The sequence below is a fragment of the Rhinopithecus bieti genome, unplaced genomic scaffold, assembly GCF_001698545.2.
Source record: "Rhinopithecus bieti isolate Rb0 unplaced genomic scaffold, ASM169854v2 scaffold_19, whole genome shotgun sequence".
Lineage (NCBI taxonomy): Eukaryota > Metazoa > Chordata > Mammalia > Primates > Cercopithecidae > Rhinopithecus > Rhinopithecus bieti.
In genome coordinates this window covers 3,416,110-3,433,097 of record NW_016803360.1, presented here as the reverse complement: position 1 = coordinate 3,433,097, position 16,988 = coordinate 3,416,110, and the positions used below count along the sequence as shown (strand labels likewise).

Below are 16,988 nucleotides of genomic sequence, written 5' to 3'. Positions count from 1 at the left end.
AAAGAAAAAAGCATGACGGAATCAGGGCTGCACCAGTTTATTGGTTTGCCCGGTGCTGCTTCCTCTTCTCTTCCTTCTGCCTCATGTTCTACAGTGGGTGGAGCTGCTCATTCAGCAGCTCAAGCTTCCTTTTTCCTTCTAGCATTTTAAAGGGGGAACAAGTGAGATGGAACAGACACTGCCCCGTGCTTTGCTCAGAAATAAAATGATCTTGTCATTAAGGATGTTTTCAACTCTGCTTGCCATTAAAATCTAAGCTAAGACAAAGGGTAAGAGAAAAGATCTAATGAGGTAATTTTAAGGAACTTTCAAAGAATGGTCATTGCAAGATGAATCATCCTTTTCTAAGCTAGTGTATACTTGAAGGCATCCTCATCTCTACGGACATGATGCTTTACCTGTGTTTTGGACGCACTAATCTCTCAAATGTGTTAAAACAAGAATAATAATTAGAAAAATTCAGGGTCTCAGTAGAGGCTCATCAATCTCAACGTGTTACAATTCTGCCACCTTGTGGGGACTTTTTAAAGTACTAGAAATAGATAATGGTGAAAATGGGGTATGAAAGGAGGACAGATATGCTTGTTTTTCATTTGCCTTTGCTTGGCAGGTTACAAGTTGTAGGCAGACAGGACTTGGCTGGGGAGTCTAGCGTGGTGATGCACCTGTTGATTACAGCAGTGACGTGGTTGGGAATAATTATGGAGGAAGCCATGCTTCCAAAAGCCTTGTTTAGGGAAGTAGATAGTGCACCAAATTAGTAATGGGGCCAAAACGTTTTCACCCTCACACTGTCACTTGTTTAACTTCAGGTCAGAATAAAGCAATGGTCGTTTCTATCTGCAGATTGGTGGCTGACATTTGGAAATGAGTTCTTAGATTCAGGAGTGCGTATAATTCGTTGATAAGCATCTCTTGAATTTCCTAGGTCCTGAGCAGAGATTTATGTTGCATTTATCAAAACTGGCATCTTTGTTCTTGAAAGCACCAAACAATGAATCATCATAGAAATTGCATAATTTTCTTCTTTCATGAGTCAATAATTCCCCTAATAAATGTGGGCTAAAATCACATCTGATGCTTATTTGTCATGATTTTCTTTATGGATGAATAAGTGGAAGATATTTTTTATAGCACTGACTTTAATCTTCTAAAATATAAAAGCCCTACTCAAGATGTTTATTAAGAAACTGAATTATTGTTAACACTGCACTTAAGCTCTTTCGGTGGGTCTTGGGCATTTACAGTAATATTTATACATTAATGTCTAAACAGGGATTCCTTGATACGTGGAAAATGTATGTTTTCTCTTTAAATATATATCAGTATCCAATCAGTTTACCCTTTGGCCTTGACTGTACTTAGCTCTTAAAGGTGTAGCACTAAAGCTCCTAGGGAAATCACTTTCCTTTCCTCTATTCTTTCCTTCTCTGTTCACTTCTTTTCCTCAAATCCCAAAGAGACCTCACCAGTACAGGAACTCTCCATGGCTACTTGTATTGTTTTTCTTAGTTTTCACATTTTAAACAGCTGAACTCTTCAATAAAATTCAAGTAAAAGAATGTAGCCAGCTCATTATCTACAAATCCACACAAGCTATCCTTGTTAAAAAGACTTGGTCTAAACAGTGCACATACTTGCAGAGAACTTGTCACGTTTCCACATGTCAACAAATTTCTGTAATACTTGAAGTTCAGCCTCTTATCTACCTCTACCTCCTGCCATCCTCCATGAAAAATATCCACAAATAGAACACATAGAAATGTTTTCTCTAGCTCTGAATGGGCTAAAGAATAAGAGAGAAGTATAAAGAGAAGACAAGCTACCATACTATGAAATGAGATAATATGCATGAAATGCTCTTTAATCTAGCATGTTCAACATGAATTAATCATAAGATTGACATAATCCATTTCACAGGGCAGAGCTTTCTCAAGACACTCTTACATTGCCCTGTAGTATAGTGAATGTTGTCCTCGTGCTGTAAGTTGCTGGCAGGGTTGGGTGTGATGGGTGTAAAGAAGAAAAAGAAGGGCACTGAGAATAGGAGATCTTTTCTGTCAACTCTGCTAGCACAAATATGGAGCTCATAAATAGGCAGTTCTCACTTCAGGAGTTAACTTTTAAGTCTTAGTTCTTAAATAACTCTTAAAAATCTAAATTCTGGGCCAGGCATGGTGGCTCATGCCTGTAATCTCAACACTTTGGCAGACTGAGGCAGGTGGATCACTCCCAAGAGTTCGAGACCAGCCTGGCCAACATGGTGAAATCCCGTCTCTATTAAGAATACAAAAATTAGCGGGGCACGGTGGAATGCACCTGTAGGCCCAGCTACTCAGGTAGCTGAGGCTTAAGGATTGCCTGAGCCTGGGAGGTTGAGGCTGCAGTGAGCCATGATTGTGCCACTGCACACCAGCCTGGGCGACAGAGCAAGAAAAAAAAAAAAAAAAAAAAATCTAAAGTCCGATACAAAAAAGGAAAATGGTGAGAATTGAAAATTATGGAGGACTTATTTAATAACCACATCATTACAATGCATATATCATTACATATCAAACCAATTAAAGGGTTAGGAATTGCTTAAAAATTGAATACTCACCACATTCCTTTTTTTTCCAGCACCTGTCACCCACCCTAAAAATGTGAAAAGTTAAACTAACTAGAATAATTAAGTTAAAGAAACACAGAAGTTAAACTAACACAAGAATAAATAGAGAGATGGAATGTTACTTTGAGCCAGGCATGGTGCTGGGTGCTTTGCATAAAATGTATAATTTATTCCCTCATAATAGTAATCCTAGAAGGAAGATATTACTATCCTTATTTGTCCGTTAATTATTTTACTTTTAGAAAGGACAAGTAACGTGCCAGAAATCATAGAATAAAAGTGGGAGGGCTATGGCAGAAAAGCAGCTCTCTCTCTTTTCCCTGACCAGCAATGATAATACCGTATTCAACTTTGCACTTAGTAGATGCTTAATAAATATTTGTTATAAAATAAACTGTAAAACTTTTAACTTTTAATGACCTTTAGAAAGAAGACACCCTTTTCCCCCTACACACAAGAAAAGAACATAAGAAAGGACTCAAATTAAAACAGAAGATATGTGTGGCTCCATGAGCTGAACTGTAAAATATGATACAATTAATAGAGATGGAAAGTTCTAAAAAATCTAATTCTGACCACACAGTCGGAAATAATTACAATGTGCAAAAGAAGGGGAAATAGACTGGGCGCCGTGTCTTGTGCCTGTAATCCCAGCACTTTGGGAGGCCAAGGCAAGAGGATCACCTGAGGTCGCAAGTTCGAGACCAGCCTGACCAACATGGAGAAATCCCATCTCAACTAAAAATACAAAATTAGCCAGGCGTGGTGATGCATGCCCGTAATCCTAGCTACTTGGGAGACTGAGGCAGGAGAATTGCTTGAACCCGGGAGGCAGAGGTTGCAGTGAGCCGAGATTGTGACATTACACTCCAGCCTGGGCAACAAGAGCGAAACTCTGTCTCAAAAAAAAAAAAAAAAAAAAAAAAAAAAAAAAAAAAAAAAAAAAGAAGGGGAAAATAGCAAGTTGGAATTTAGATATCTGGGTTTTAGTTCCAACTATCGCTCATGTTGGTAACCCTGGGCCATGCTGTAAGTTTGAGGGCTTTCTTTCCTCATGTGCAAGTTAAGAGTTGGAATCTTTAGGGTGTCTTCTAGCTCTAATGTTCGGTGATTCTTTCTAAACCAACCAATTTGGGTGCTACTCAACTTTTTGCTTCTGTCTCATCTACTAAGTGGAATGCTCTGTTTTCGGAAAAGTTAAAACATACACTGCTGAGAGGAAATGGAAATCGAAATTAGAACAGAAGGTTATAAAAAAAAAAAAAAAAAAAAAAAGAACCTTAAATGAGTAAAATCTCCATTCCCAGATGGGCAAGTATCTTATTTTGAGGAAAAGGGAAAAAGTGTGATCTCTAAATACCACAGAAAAATGTGCTTGAGAGGCCCTATAAAATGAAGTTTGTGTAAGTACTTAGAAAAGTAAGGTGATCCATGGAGGCCGGCAGGGTTATCCCTAAAAATCCAAACCAGCACAGGTTGAGAGACCTGCCTGGAGGATGTTCTAGTGATAGATAAGAAGGTCCATGAGGTTCTGCTTGATTGAATAAGGTACCCGATTAGGAATTAGTAGCATTATATCTATTAAAAATGTTAAAACATTCTTAGATGCATTAGTAGAAATATGGTAACAATTAAGGGAGGGAGGGGTCCCACTGTCCCCTGAGCTGGTGACTTCCTTTTGAGTAGTAGGTGCCATATTATGAAGGGAATATTTCAAATTTAAGAATACTGATCATGGAGGAGATAACAATTAGAAATGAGGTAATACAAAGAATACCTGAACTAGGGAAATGGTTAGCCTAGGGAAGGAGAAGACTTAGCTATTTTCAAATTCTTGAAGGGATGCTAGAGAATACATAATAAAGTGTGTTTGCCTATAGAAACACAATCATTACATAGAAGTTTTAGGAACTCAGTTTTACCCCAATATAACCAATGGCTTTCTAACAACTCGAGCCTGCCTTGTCATAACACTGGAAAATCTTGTCAATGAAGTGTTCAAGCAAAGGCTGTAAGTATCATATAAAAGGAATTTATGCATTAAGATGGTGATTCGACCAGATGATCGTTAGGGCTCTTGCCAATTTTACTTTATACTTTTAAGTTAGTTGTTTAGAAATTAGGCTCTGTTTTCTCCTAGAAACATTTTTATAAAAATACAAGGTCAAAAAAGTTCATTCAACTCATGATGTTTTCTAATTCTTCAATTGAAAATGCATTCTTGAGTCTGAGAAACACATGATTTTCAGGTATATAAGGGTGAAGAGGAGGACCGTTAACCTCACCTTTGCTAAGCAAAGATCTAGCCTGTGGCTGAATTATAAAAGAGCTGAGGAAACATTCTGGAATCCATGTGGCAGATCTCAGGAGTGCCTTAGGATGAAATCAACACCTGGAACTAATCCCCACATGACTGATGGTTTTCCACTTGCTAGCTGTATGATCTTAGGTATTTTCCTTTGTAAAATATAGTACTTCCAGCAATAAAAATAAATGTAAATAAGACGATTAATAGTGTGGAGATCAAATGAAATAACAGATAGGAAATGCCTGGCAGAGTACTGGACACATAGTAGTTATTCACTAAATGCAGGGATTCCTCAGATTGTCTATGTGGGTATGCTTTTTCCAGTTTTCAAAGAACTTCCACATACATTATCCCATTTGATTTTTCATAATAACTCTATGTGGTAGGCAAGGTAGGTGAAATATCCATATTTTACAAACGATGAAAGGATGCTTGGAGTGAATAACCAGTTTCCTTGAATGATGGTTATTTGGCCTCTCATTGAATAAATATTTCTAGTGCAAGGAGCACATTGCTTAACCAATTCCATCGTGGACACTAAGGAAGAGAATGAGATATTCAAGAGCTTTCCAGATCTGCACTCAAGACAACATTTCCCACCCATTACTGGTATGGAATACAACCGCAGCACATGAGCTGTCAAGAGTGTAGTGACCGTGACCATCTTTGTTGTATTGGTGGTAAGAATGTAAATTGGCATAGCCTGTGGAAGAAGCAATTCAGGTATGTGTATTGAAAACCTTAGACATGTTCATCTTTTGGTCTTGTAATTTCCTAACTACTTATTTGTTTTAAGAATAATTGGAAATAATGAAAAAGTTTGATGCATAGAGGAGCTCATCAGAGTATAGTTTCTAATAGTGAAAAACTGGAAGCACTCTCAATAGCCTACCATGGTCTATTAAAAGTAGAAGAAACTGGAAAGGCAGAGTGTTCCAGAGATAAGGAGTCAGACTTTGGAGTCTGACTCGCTAGAATCAAATTCTTACTCTGCCTTTTACTAGTGATGTGAGTGGGTTGGTTACTTAAGATAGCTAATTCTTATTAACTCGACTAAAAATAGAAAGACTATGTTTTATAGAGCCGTTATGAGAATTACATATATATTGAATGAAAATTGTTTAGCCCTGGGCTGGTGAAAGTACTAATTCTTATCATTACTATATAGTACTTACGCCATTTATTAAACATTCAGTATATGTGAGTCATTTAACAAACATTATCTTTTAAAACTCTGATAAAAATCTTTGATGTCTGTGCTGTTAATATCCTCATTTGACAGATGAGGATACAGAAACAGTCTGTGGCCAAACCACCCTGAAAGCATCTGATCTTTTCTTATCTGGAAAGCTAAGCAGGGTTGGGCCTGGTTAGTACTTGGATGCGAAACTGAGAAATAGCTTGGCTAGGTAGCTTTTTCAAATTCACAGAGATGGTCGGTTACAGTGCTGGGATTTGAACACCAGCAGTCTGACTTGAGCCCATGCTCTAATCAAGGCTATAAGACCTCCAATGCTATAAATAGTGGTGTGTCTGTGTGTATATATACTTAATACTTAAAATCATGTTAGACATACACATTTATATGATGTTTAGAAACAGTTTTTATTTATTTATTTATTTTTATTTTTTGGAGAAGAAGTCTCACTCTATTTGCCCAGGCTGGAGTGCAGTGGCGCGGTCTCAGCTCACTGCAACCTCTGCCTCCCGGGTTTAAGCGATTCTCCTGCCTCAGCCTCCTGAGTAGCTGGGAATACAGGCACACACCACCACACTAGGCTATTTTTTTTTTTTGTATTTTAGTAGAGACGGGGTTTCACCGTTGTTGCCCAGGCTGGTCTCTAACTCCTGAGCTCAGGCAATTTGCCCGCCTTGGCCTCCCAAAGTGCTAGGATTACAGGCGTGAGTCACCCTGCCAGGCCTAGAAACAGTTTTAGTGGTGTATTAACAGTTTCTAAAAACAGGACACCAAATTGTATGGAGGTAGGACATCTACTATGCAGATAAAAGGGCCTAAAAACCAAATGGTTGCCTCTGTCGTGGTATTATAGGTGGCTTTTATTCTCGATTCTGGATATTTCTATGTTTTCCAACATTTCAACTGAAAATGCACTGTTTTGTAAACAAAATTAAAGAAGGAAGTATAGGTAAGTCATTCAACAAAGATGTAAGAATAGGTTTTGATAGGTTATATTTCCTTCAATTCTAATAGCAGAGTGTACTAGATATCCTGAATAATCTTCCTTCTGAAATGACTCAGAATACTAGGTAAAAATTAGAAAGCAATGGGGATAATATAAACACTTACATGTGTCAGAACTGGGGTGGGTGTAGGAAAGGCTGGGGTGGGAACTGGCTCAGGCTGGATAACTATTTCAGCTGGAGCTGCTCCATCTTCATCTTCACGGAGTTTCTGATGGACACAGCGACCAATGTCAGCGTTTTTGAAGGATACAGGCCTTGCAAAGTCCATGGGGCTAATAGAATGTAATAAAATAAGACTTTTTTATTTTCATTTTTTTGCTTCCTTAAAATTAAGCCCGATCCCTGCATGCCGTTTTAAGTCCATCAGTGTGCTTTTCTCTGTCTAAATGGAAGATCCTCATTGTTTCCCTCCTCCCCTGCATAGCTGTAGACAATGTAGATGCATTGGGACCCTGATACCGAAAAATAAAAATAAGAATTAGTAGCAGTAATGAGGAAATCCACTTACACAGAGTTAATAACAAGATTCCACACACAGCCTTCAAAAGGAGGAATATTTCTGAGTGGGGAAGGTTGAAATTCAGGCGGAGCACCCCCAACGAAAAGCTTTTTAACTTCAAGAGGCTGTTCAACTGTCAGGTTTTGCATATATCTTCTGTTTTCATCGACTTGAACTGTAAAGATGCTGATAAAATATTAAAAATAAGTATAAATCACATCTCATTCAATACAGTTGGAAATCAAATGCTTTCCTGCCACCCTTCACCCCTCTCAACCATAGCTTTTAAAGGCGCCAAAATTGGATGGTTAGGAATTCTACACTAAGCAAACGCTGTTCTCAGGATCTCGTCCTGTGACACCCTCGTTCACTCTTCCTGAAAGTTTACTGAAACCAGGTCATGGTGCACTGCAACATTAGCCTCTGGTGGAGTTGACAACAGCACTGTGCAGCCCAACACATGAGGTTGTGACAACTGAGGCTTCTGTACTGTGCAGTAATGTCTAATTGCATAAGGATCGGTGGGTTTAGCATAGTGTGGGTCTTTCTTGGGTTGTGCTGGCTATTATCTTCTTGTTAGGGAACAAACCATCCTCCTGAGAGCTTAGATTGCAGGAATCAACAGCAAACACTTAAAGCACATTTTATAAAGAATGTAGCTGATGGCTTTTGAATAGAAGAGGCAGGCAAGAACACCCTGCTAATTGTTCCTTGCAATGATTTTCCTTAGTGGCTGTTTCATTAATTTCCCTAATTTGCTTATGAGAGATAACTCACACACTGCTAATTGAGAACCTCATGCTACTTATTTACAACAATCCTTGGAACCCTGGGCCAAGAATCAGAAGGAGACAAAGAGTTCTGATGAAAATGACCAAAGGCATTTTCTCTTTTGTTCCGGAAGCAAGTTTTGAGTTTCGGTCTTAACAGTCATCACGGTGCTATTAGTCATAAGCATTAGTCACTAGCCTGAGGATCATGAATGGATTACTGAAAGCTTACTTTATATGTGGAGAGAAAACCAAAGTACTTGGGTGGAAACCTCAGTCCTAAAGTGCCCTCTTACTTGATTTTATGAAGAAAAACCACACGTAGAACTGGAAAAAACAATAAGCCAGGGTAAAGATGCTCTGAATTGGCACTTTACAAGCAAGAGAATTCAAAAGTAAGAGAAAGGGACAAAAAATGGATTTTGCTGTGGCTCAAAATGTCACTGTTAAGGGGGTGAAGAAGGCACCGGTAAAATTTAGTTTCAAAGAGAAAATAGGGGGAAATGACATACTTTTGAGGTTTCTTTCTTTACCAAACTATGGAAAAATGTGTTGGCAAAACCCAGGAGGTTCAGCTTCCTTGCTAAGAGTGTCGGTGGTTTTCTAAGATGAGAATTTCAGAAAACCACTCACTTCCGGGTATGTGTGACTCATTGAGAAGCCCCTCCCCTACACCCTTTTTCCCCTTTAGCTGAAAGCAGCCTCTTAGCAACATGATATCACAGGGATCCTAAGGGTTTTAATGAGGGATATAAGCCTCTATTAAAGATTGTCCAAGGAGAGTAAATCTCTGTTCTTGATTAGAATTTTAAAAAGCTAGAGGCCTTCCTCTTTATGGTGTAGCCTCTCTTTGTAGTGTGGTTCTGCCACAAGGACCATCATAGTGACCCATTTTTTTTTTTTAAACCAGTTCACAGGGTGGTGATGGAGAATGAGTGTGGGCTTTCAGGAGGAACATACTGGAATTAAGTACTAGTGTGGAAGCTTACTAGCTGTGTGACCTTGGGCAAGTTATTTAATCACGCTCAGGTCCATTTCATTCATTTATAAGATGGAGATAAAAATGCCTACTTCAAACAGTGGAAAATATTAATTAAGGGATTCCCCTGAAGCTGTATTACTTAATAAGGGCATTGCTAGAAAACTATAGCTAAATCCTGCTCATATTTTACTTTTTAGGAGCATCAAATCTAGATCATTTATTTTGTTTTCATTGAGAAGGACATTGTCAATAAGTCCATTATGATTCTGGTGTGTTTTCCATTTTAAAAGTATTTATTTAACAGCTTTTACTGAGGCCTACTATGTGCAAAAGGTACATTAAATTTTGTGTTACTTTAGGATTGTAATAGGTCAGCTTTATTTATTTATTTTTTTACAGTTTCAATGGCCAATTCTTAGAGTTTCATAATTACCTTATTACTTATACCCTATTTCTTTCTTATACCCTATTTCTCTCAGGAGACGGAATCTTGCTCTGTCGCCCAGGCTGGAGTGCAGTGGCTGGATCTCAGCTCACTGCAAGCTCCGCCTCCTGAGTTTACGCCATTCTCCTGCCTCAGCCTCCGGAGTAGCTGGGACCACAGGCGCCCGCCACCTCGCCCGGCTAGTTTTTTGTATTTTTTTAGTAGAGACGGGGTTTCACCATATTAGCCAGGATGGTCTCGATCTCCTGACCTCGTGATCCGCCCATCTCGGCCTCCCAAAGTGCTGGGATTACAGGCTTGAGCCACCGCACCCGGCCCCCTATTTCTTATTTGTTTGGAATATGGGTTTAAGATTTTTTTAAAAAAGCATATCAATTGGATTGGATACTTGGAAGAAGATATTAAGAGAAATAATTGTCCTAGCATTTGTAATTTACATAATAAATAAGATCTAATCTTTTTTCTGTTTGAACATACTTTGGATGTTAAGAAAGAAAATATTTAGGTTTCAGTGTTAAAATCTCTATCTCATCTGGAAACCCCAAATGACTCCTAAAATATCTCACCCTACTTTTTGACCTTTAGCCTATTTCTGTACCTGTGTGAAGAAAGCTTTCCCAGAAGAAAAACTCAGCTCATTTGCTTGTCCTGTTTGCTTAAGTAACTACTTCACGCTCTTAGGGTTTAATGTTTTTGTCCAGTAAGAACGGCTGGCTACCAAGGCAGACGCCAGGAGAAGGATCAGAGGCCAAAGCAGATATAAGAGGCAGAGGTCACTGGAGTGCCAAGAAATTAGATACCAAAGTGACTGAAGGGAGATTTTTCCAGACAAAGGGGTGGAAGGGAAAGAGAATGAGGCAGGTGGAGTAGACAGAGGCAGAAGGCAAGGGAGAAAGAGCTTCTTGAGAAGCTTGGCCCCAATTTGGTAAAATCCAATTATTTTGTGAGGTGGTATTAAAGCTATCATTTTGTCCAGGATTTTAGGAAAAGAAATGATGATTGACATGCATAGTCTGAAAAGTGTTGGGATAAAGCAAATATCTCCAAATTAATAATCATATATAATAATCAACATTAAGTAATATAAACCTTTATAGTCACACAAAAATGTAAGAATAATCTATCGGCTGTGCATAGATGGAGATATTTAAGTCAAATATATCTCATTTAATATCTGACCCTGTTATTTATAGTATATGATTTTGAGCAAGTTAGTTAATATTTTCTCATCTGTGATGAAAGGATGTTATTACAGATCTCACATACATTTAGAACAATTAAAACAAATCATCTTTGTCTAGTATGTTACACAAATCATGCCATAGAATAGGCATATAAAGCATTAAAAAATGTTTCTGGGTGAAGTTCTCATGGTCACTCGCGATCTCTGGTTAATCAGTTTAATGTGGCACTTGCTTATAGAGTAGATGGCATTTTAACCTTAGAGTGCCAAATGAGCCATTATGGTAGCAAATGTGTTCTTGTTTTGGCACAGAGTTCAGTGACTACACACTAATATATCTAATATATTAACCTGTAATTAACAATGAATGGCAAAACTGTTTGTTTATATGGCCAATTAACTAAATGACCAGTTTCCAGTGATGTACCATATACTGAACTTAATCAAATAAAGGCTGGATTGATGGTCAACAGCTGTGAAGTTGGCATAATAAAATGCCCTTCTTGAAGAAGCATCTGTTAAAAGGACACCTTGGTACAACAGTGTAATGCATTTGGGAATTCCAGAATTCTTTCTCAACAAAATAACACATTTTGAGTGATTTTGGTCAACTAATTTCTCAAATCTGCAGTTATTTATTGAAATTCTTTAACATTTAAATGTTTGTGTGTGTGTGTTTTTTTGTTGTTATTTTGTTTTGTTTTGTTTTTTCCGAGATAGAGTCCTAGATGGAGTCTGGCTCTGTTGCCCAGACTGGAGTGCAGTGGTGCGATCTCAGCTCACTGTAACCTCTGTCCCCTGGGTTTAAGCAATTCTCCTGCCTCAGTGTCCAGAGTAGCTGTGATTACAGGCACTCACCACTACGTCTGGCTAATTTTTTTTTGCATGTTTAGTAGAGACGGCTTTTCACCATGTTGGCCAGGCTGGTCTCGAACTCCTGACCTCATGACCCACCTGCCTCGGCCTCCCAAAATGCTGGGATTACAGGCGTGAGCCACCGCACCTGACTAAAGTTTAAATCTTTTAAGAAGTCCTTTCCACAATGAAAAGGATTAAAGTTTGTCAAAGTGTCTAACATCTAATCTAGAAGACATGTCAAACCAGGATTCTAAAGCATTCTAAGATTCAAATGAGAGCATTCAGTTTGCATTTCTCCTCAGAGACCATGACTGTAATATCTGGCTATTAGATTAGTAAAAGTTCTTAGTTTGCCCAAATATTGATCCCTCATTTGTCTCAATCATGGTTTCTAAACATCTCAGTAGCCATTCTGCATGAATGCTTAGTATCAATTCATCCTAAAGCCTAATCCTCTAAATAGTAGTAATAATAATAATAATAATAATAATAATAATAATATCTGAGGAAAGCTTTGCTATTTACTTAGAAGGTAAGAAATCTTTATTACTTATCTAAATGTTTTCCACAAGAGGGTAATTAGTAAATGTAGGTCTTTCACTGCAGGATAGTATCAGCTTGACCGAACTACTGCTGCATATTCATACTCGTTACATTTAAAAGTATCCTCTGTGTTTTGACGCCTCATCAAATTGGATTTCCAGTTCTTTTCCGTCTTCAGTCTGATAAATGGATTGCTGGCTTGGAGGTCTGGAGCCCCTGAAGTCTCTGGGTTTCTGTTTCCTTTTTCTCTAATTGTTCTTCTAAACTAAGTATCTCTCTGAGTTGTCATACAGTATTTTGATGAAAAATACAGATGACTTTCCTAATAAAGTAAGTATAAAGTATCGCAGCATTCTAAAGAAAGTCATCTGTTTGTGCATGAGTGAAGCCAATTCCCAGGCCCAGGGCTGGGGGCAAGCGCTCTGGTAGATTTGTAGAAAGGTGACCAGTCTCAGGGCGGCAGTCATTTTCCTCCCCTCCCTTGATTCTGTTCCATCAGGAAGCCACTCTGCTGGGACCCTGCAAACCTTGGGAAGGGGGACAGGGACAAGATGTGCACTTAACAGGTTCAGTAGGTCCTGCAGCTGCTGCCACACTCCGTATCTGTGATAGCTAAGCAGCTGCCATAACCGCTTTGGAACCTGAACGAGATAGCAGCCACCAAAGCCTGCTGGTTCCAGTTGAGCTGTTTTGTGTGTTTTGCTGTGTGCGTGCCTTATTTGAGGAGGGGCAGAGAGAGAGAGATTTTTCTTATTTATAGCTTCAGAAAACATATTTGGTTTTTCCAAAGGTAGAGATAACTGCACAAATAGAAATGTTAAGGGTGGAACTCCTAACGGCTGAGGCAAATGAGGTTCCCGAAGTATGAAAAGTAAAGAAGAGGGAATTAAGCTACTGTATCCTTTTGCAATGCACAGTAGGTACACACACACAGAAGTTCAGGCAGATACTGACGGATACTGGTGCTAGCAAAGGAAGTTCACCTGAGTTATAATAATAAATATTTTAGTGCTATTGTTACCCTCTAGTTCGCTCTACATGAACGGAATGTTCTCTTCCATCATGAAACAGATTCGGCTCTGGTCTGACGACAATTTTCCGCATTGTTCGTGCCCCTGTGGAGAGATGTACTTCCAGACGGCCCCTGTTGAGGAGTATTGCATAATAGGCCTGCAAAAGCAAGTGGTTATTGAAGATTAAACAGAAGTCTCATTTATGACTTAGCTTTAGAGATTCCCTAGCAGAACCACAGGCTTATCTGCTCTGAGAATTTACCTGAGAAATTAAGACTTTTCTCAAATGGTTTTGAAAACAGCTGGAAATATCTTTCTAATAAGTTACCATTTTTGCTTGTGAGATGATCTGGAAAGTGGATATATTAATATAGCAGTTCTCTGCAAAGCAGATTTGTGATGCTGAAAGTAACAGCTGTGCTTGTGCTGGTCCTCTAACTTACAAAACTCATCAGGAGACAAACGGTGTCAACAAAATCCCTGTCCCTTATATTCACAAGTGGATAGCTAGTTTCTGAGAATCAGGACTGACTCACAACCTTGTGGCATTCTGAGTATTTAGACTGCAATTTGTTCTCTGAGCTGGTGGAATAGATTGCTATCACAAACATGTAACCTGCCTCCCACATTTAGAAAGAAGGAAGATAAATTTTCATCCACAAATTTGTCTGCTTTCTTCTTGCTACTGTTACTATAGCAACCAGTGCGGTTTTGATATCCCATCATGAACCCCAGGGAGCCTAAATGCAGTCCTTATCCCTAGAGCTGATGCCATGTGCTCTTCCTTTCTTGTGGAGTATAGGAGCACCTGACGCACAGTGATGGCTCAGTTCTCCATGAGTTATCTGTGGTGGTAGTGACAGTTTCCATCAAACATCATCGCGTTCCAATAATTTACTAAATCATGTATGTAGTTACATGTCCTCCACAAAACATTTTGAGGATCTGGATAAGTGCTCACCATCTGTCAAAGGGAAATCACAAACTACTCACTCAATTAAAAATTCCTTAGCTCATGGATTGTTTGACATATCAAACCCATTTAGCAGAACGGAATCACAAATAACTCTATGGGTATCAAAACTGTTAGCTTTGAAGTATAAAACATGTCAATTTAACCAGCACTGAATCTAAATCTAATTATGTCTAACAGACTTACACTATTTAACATTGGGTCCTTCTTCAGATAGCATATACTATGATATTTTATAAACTAGATATGAGTTATTAAAATGTTAAAACATTAAAATGTCATTTTAGCTTAATTTATACTATAGTACTTAGTGTTTTCTTATTGTAATTGTTTTAATAGGAATCTGTTTTATTTTAGGCACTATCCTGAAATCTGGTGATTCACATTCATTCTTTTGTCTTAAGGGGGAGAAATTTGGAGCCAGTAGGTAGTGTTTAAAAATCTGGCAGTGATGAAGGAATCAAGTATCCTTTAGTGGAAATCTATTTCAGAATATTTGATCTGGTCTTCTTATTATAACTAGCTTATCATTTGCAATAGTGAGAATAAAGTTTATTTTTCAAGATAAAGAAAAAAATTTAAGAGGGCATTTGTATTTTATACTTATTTAGTGCTTATTATGTGTAGTAAGAAATGAAATAAAATAACACTTTTCTCCTTCTACTCTTCAAAAATATTTTTATTATGACTATTTGATATATTCTTCACAATATGAGTGATATACATGTAAATGATGAAGCTGCATTAACACTGTACAATAAAATGAATACCTGTAAATCTACCACCAAATTTCAGAAACAATACCATTGCATCTCTTATGAATTTCTTTCTAATACCATCTCTTTGCTTCTCCATCTCAGAGGTAACCACAAATGTGGATTTTATGTTTATCATTACCTTACTTAAAAAAAAAAATTTTTTTTTTGAAATTCACATGTGTCTGTTAACGATATGTTGTTTAGTGCTACTTGTATAACAAATCTACAAAATGGTATCATATAGCACATTTTCATTTTATTTATTTTCTATTTATTATGTTGTTATGTTTAGTTATAATTTATTCCTTTTTCTTATTGCTTGATATCCCGTTATGCAAAAGTGCCACAGTTTGCCTCTCTGTTCTCTAGCTGATGAATATTTGGGTTGGTTTCTAGTTTCTCTGCTATTATAAAGAATACTTCTATAAACATTCTTGTACAAGTCTTATTATGCACATGTGCAAAAACTTGGGTCTGTACCCAGGAGTGGAATTGTTGGCTTGTAGAGAGTATGCAAATGTTCAACTTTAGAAGACAGTGCCAAATTGTTTTCCAAAGTTGCTTTAGAAATTTACTTTTTCTACCAGCAGTGATCAAAGGCACTCTTTGATTCACATCTTTCCAATACTGTTCTTTCTAATACTATAGCAACCAGTATGTTTTGATATCCCCTTATAAACTGCAATGAGCTTTTCCCCTTTTGGGGACAAGGATTGTATTCCTTATAGATTATACATACTGTACATTTCCAGACCAAGGCTTGTGTTTTGTGTTGTTTGATGACCAAAAAGTTTAATTTTAATGCAGTTCCACTTACAATCTTGTTTTGTTCGATCAAGTCTTCTTTTGCTGAAGGTCAAAAGTTATCCCAGTATATTTTCTTCTAAGAATTTTAAAGATTTTTGTCCTTCCATATTTAAGACTTTAATTTATTGTGAACTTATTTTTTCATTTGATATGAAAAAGAAATTTAGTTTCATTTTTTCCATATGAATAACTAATTACCCTGAAGTCATTCACTGAACAGCTCAATTTTTTTTTTAATGAAATGCAATGCCACTTATTGTCAAATGCTGTTTCCATCTGTGCTTGTGTATTTTCAGCTCTTTCCTGTTTGCACAGTTATACATGAATTAACACGATAGTTCCACCATACAAAACTCTACCTTTCAATGTGCTGCTATCTGGTGGAACAGCCCCAACTACATTATCCTTCTCTTCTGGACTTTCATCCTTGACAGAAATTTTTGAATAAGCTATCATGATTCACAGAAAAATAAGGTGATATTTTTATTTTAATTGAATCTACATATCATTTTGGGGAGAAATGACATATTTTAAATATTGAGTCTTTACTCTCTTCATTAACATGTTAACTATCCCAATTTATTGACTATAATCATTGAGAAATACTTGGATATCATTCAATGAAATTTTATAATTTTCTCCATATGGGCTTTGTGCCTATTTTGTTATAATGATTCTTAAATTATATATTTGTTCTTATTCTTGTTCTTGTGCTATATTTACTTGTTCTTTTCTTACTATGCTAAGATCAGTGCAGTTAAAATAGTCATCCGTTTCTTGGGCTTGATTTTATAGCAAATGTTTATAATGTCTTTTTTTTTTAATCAGGAATACTTGTTATGGTTTTTTTTAAATAGATGGCTAAGGAAGTTCCTTCCTCTTAGTTTACTTAAGTATTTATTTATTTATTTATTTTTATTATACTTCAAGTTCTAGGGTACATGTGCATAACGTGCAGGTTTGTTACATATGTATACTTGTGCCATGTTGGTGTGCTGCACCCATCAACTCGTCAGCACCCATCAATTCATCATTT

General features: G+C 37.4%; 1 protein-coding gene across 1 annotated transcript in view; it reads right to left on the bottom strand.

Annotated features, from left to right (window-relative positions):
* LAMA2 (laminin subunit alpha 2) overlaps positions 1-16,988 on the bottom strand; it is a 640,343-nt gene that overhangs the window by 16,872 nt on the left and 606,483 nt on the right. Inside the window, exons 56-58 of the mRNA XM_017879679.1 lie at positions 13,423-13,571; positions 7,630-7,806; positions 7,225-7,393 (exon numbers count right to left, since the gene is read on the bottom strand). Coding sequence (XP_017735168.1) covers positions 7,225-7,393; positions 7,630-7,806; positions 13,423-13,571 — 495 coding nt within the window. The remainder of the gene's footprint in view (positions 1-7,224; positions 7,394-7,629; positions 7,807-13,422; positions 13,572-16,988) is intronic.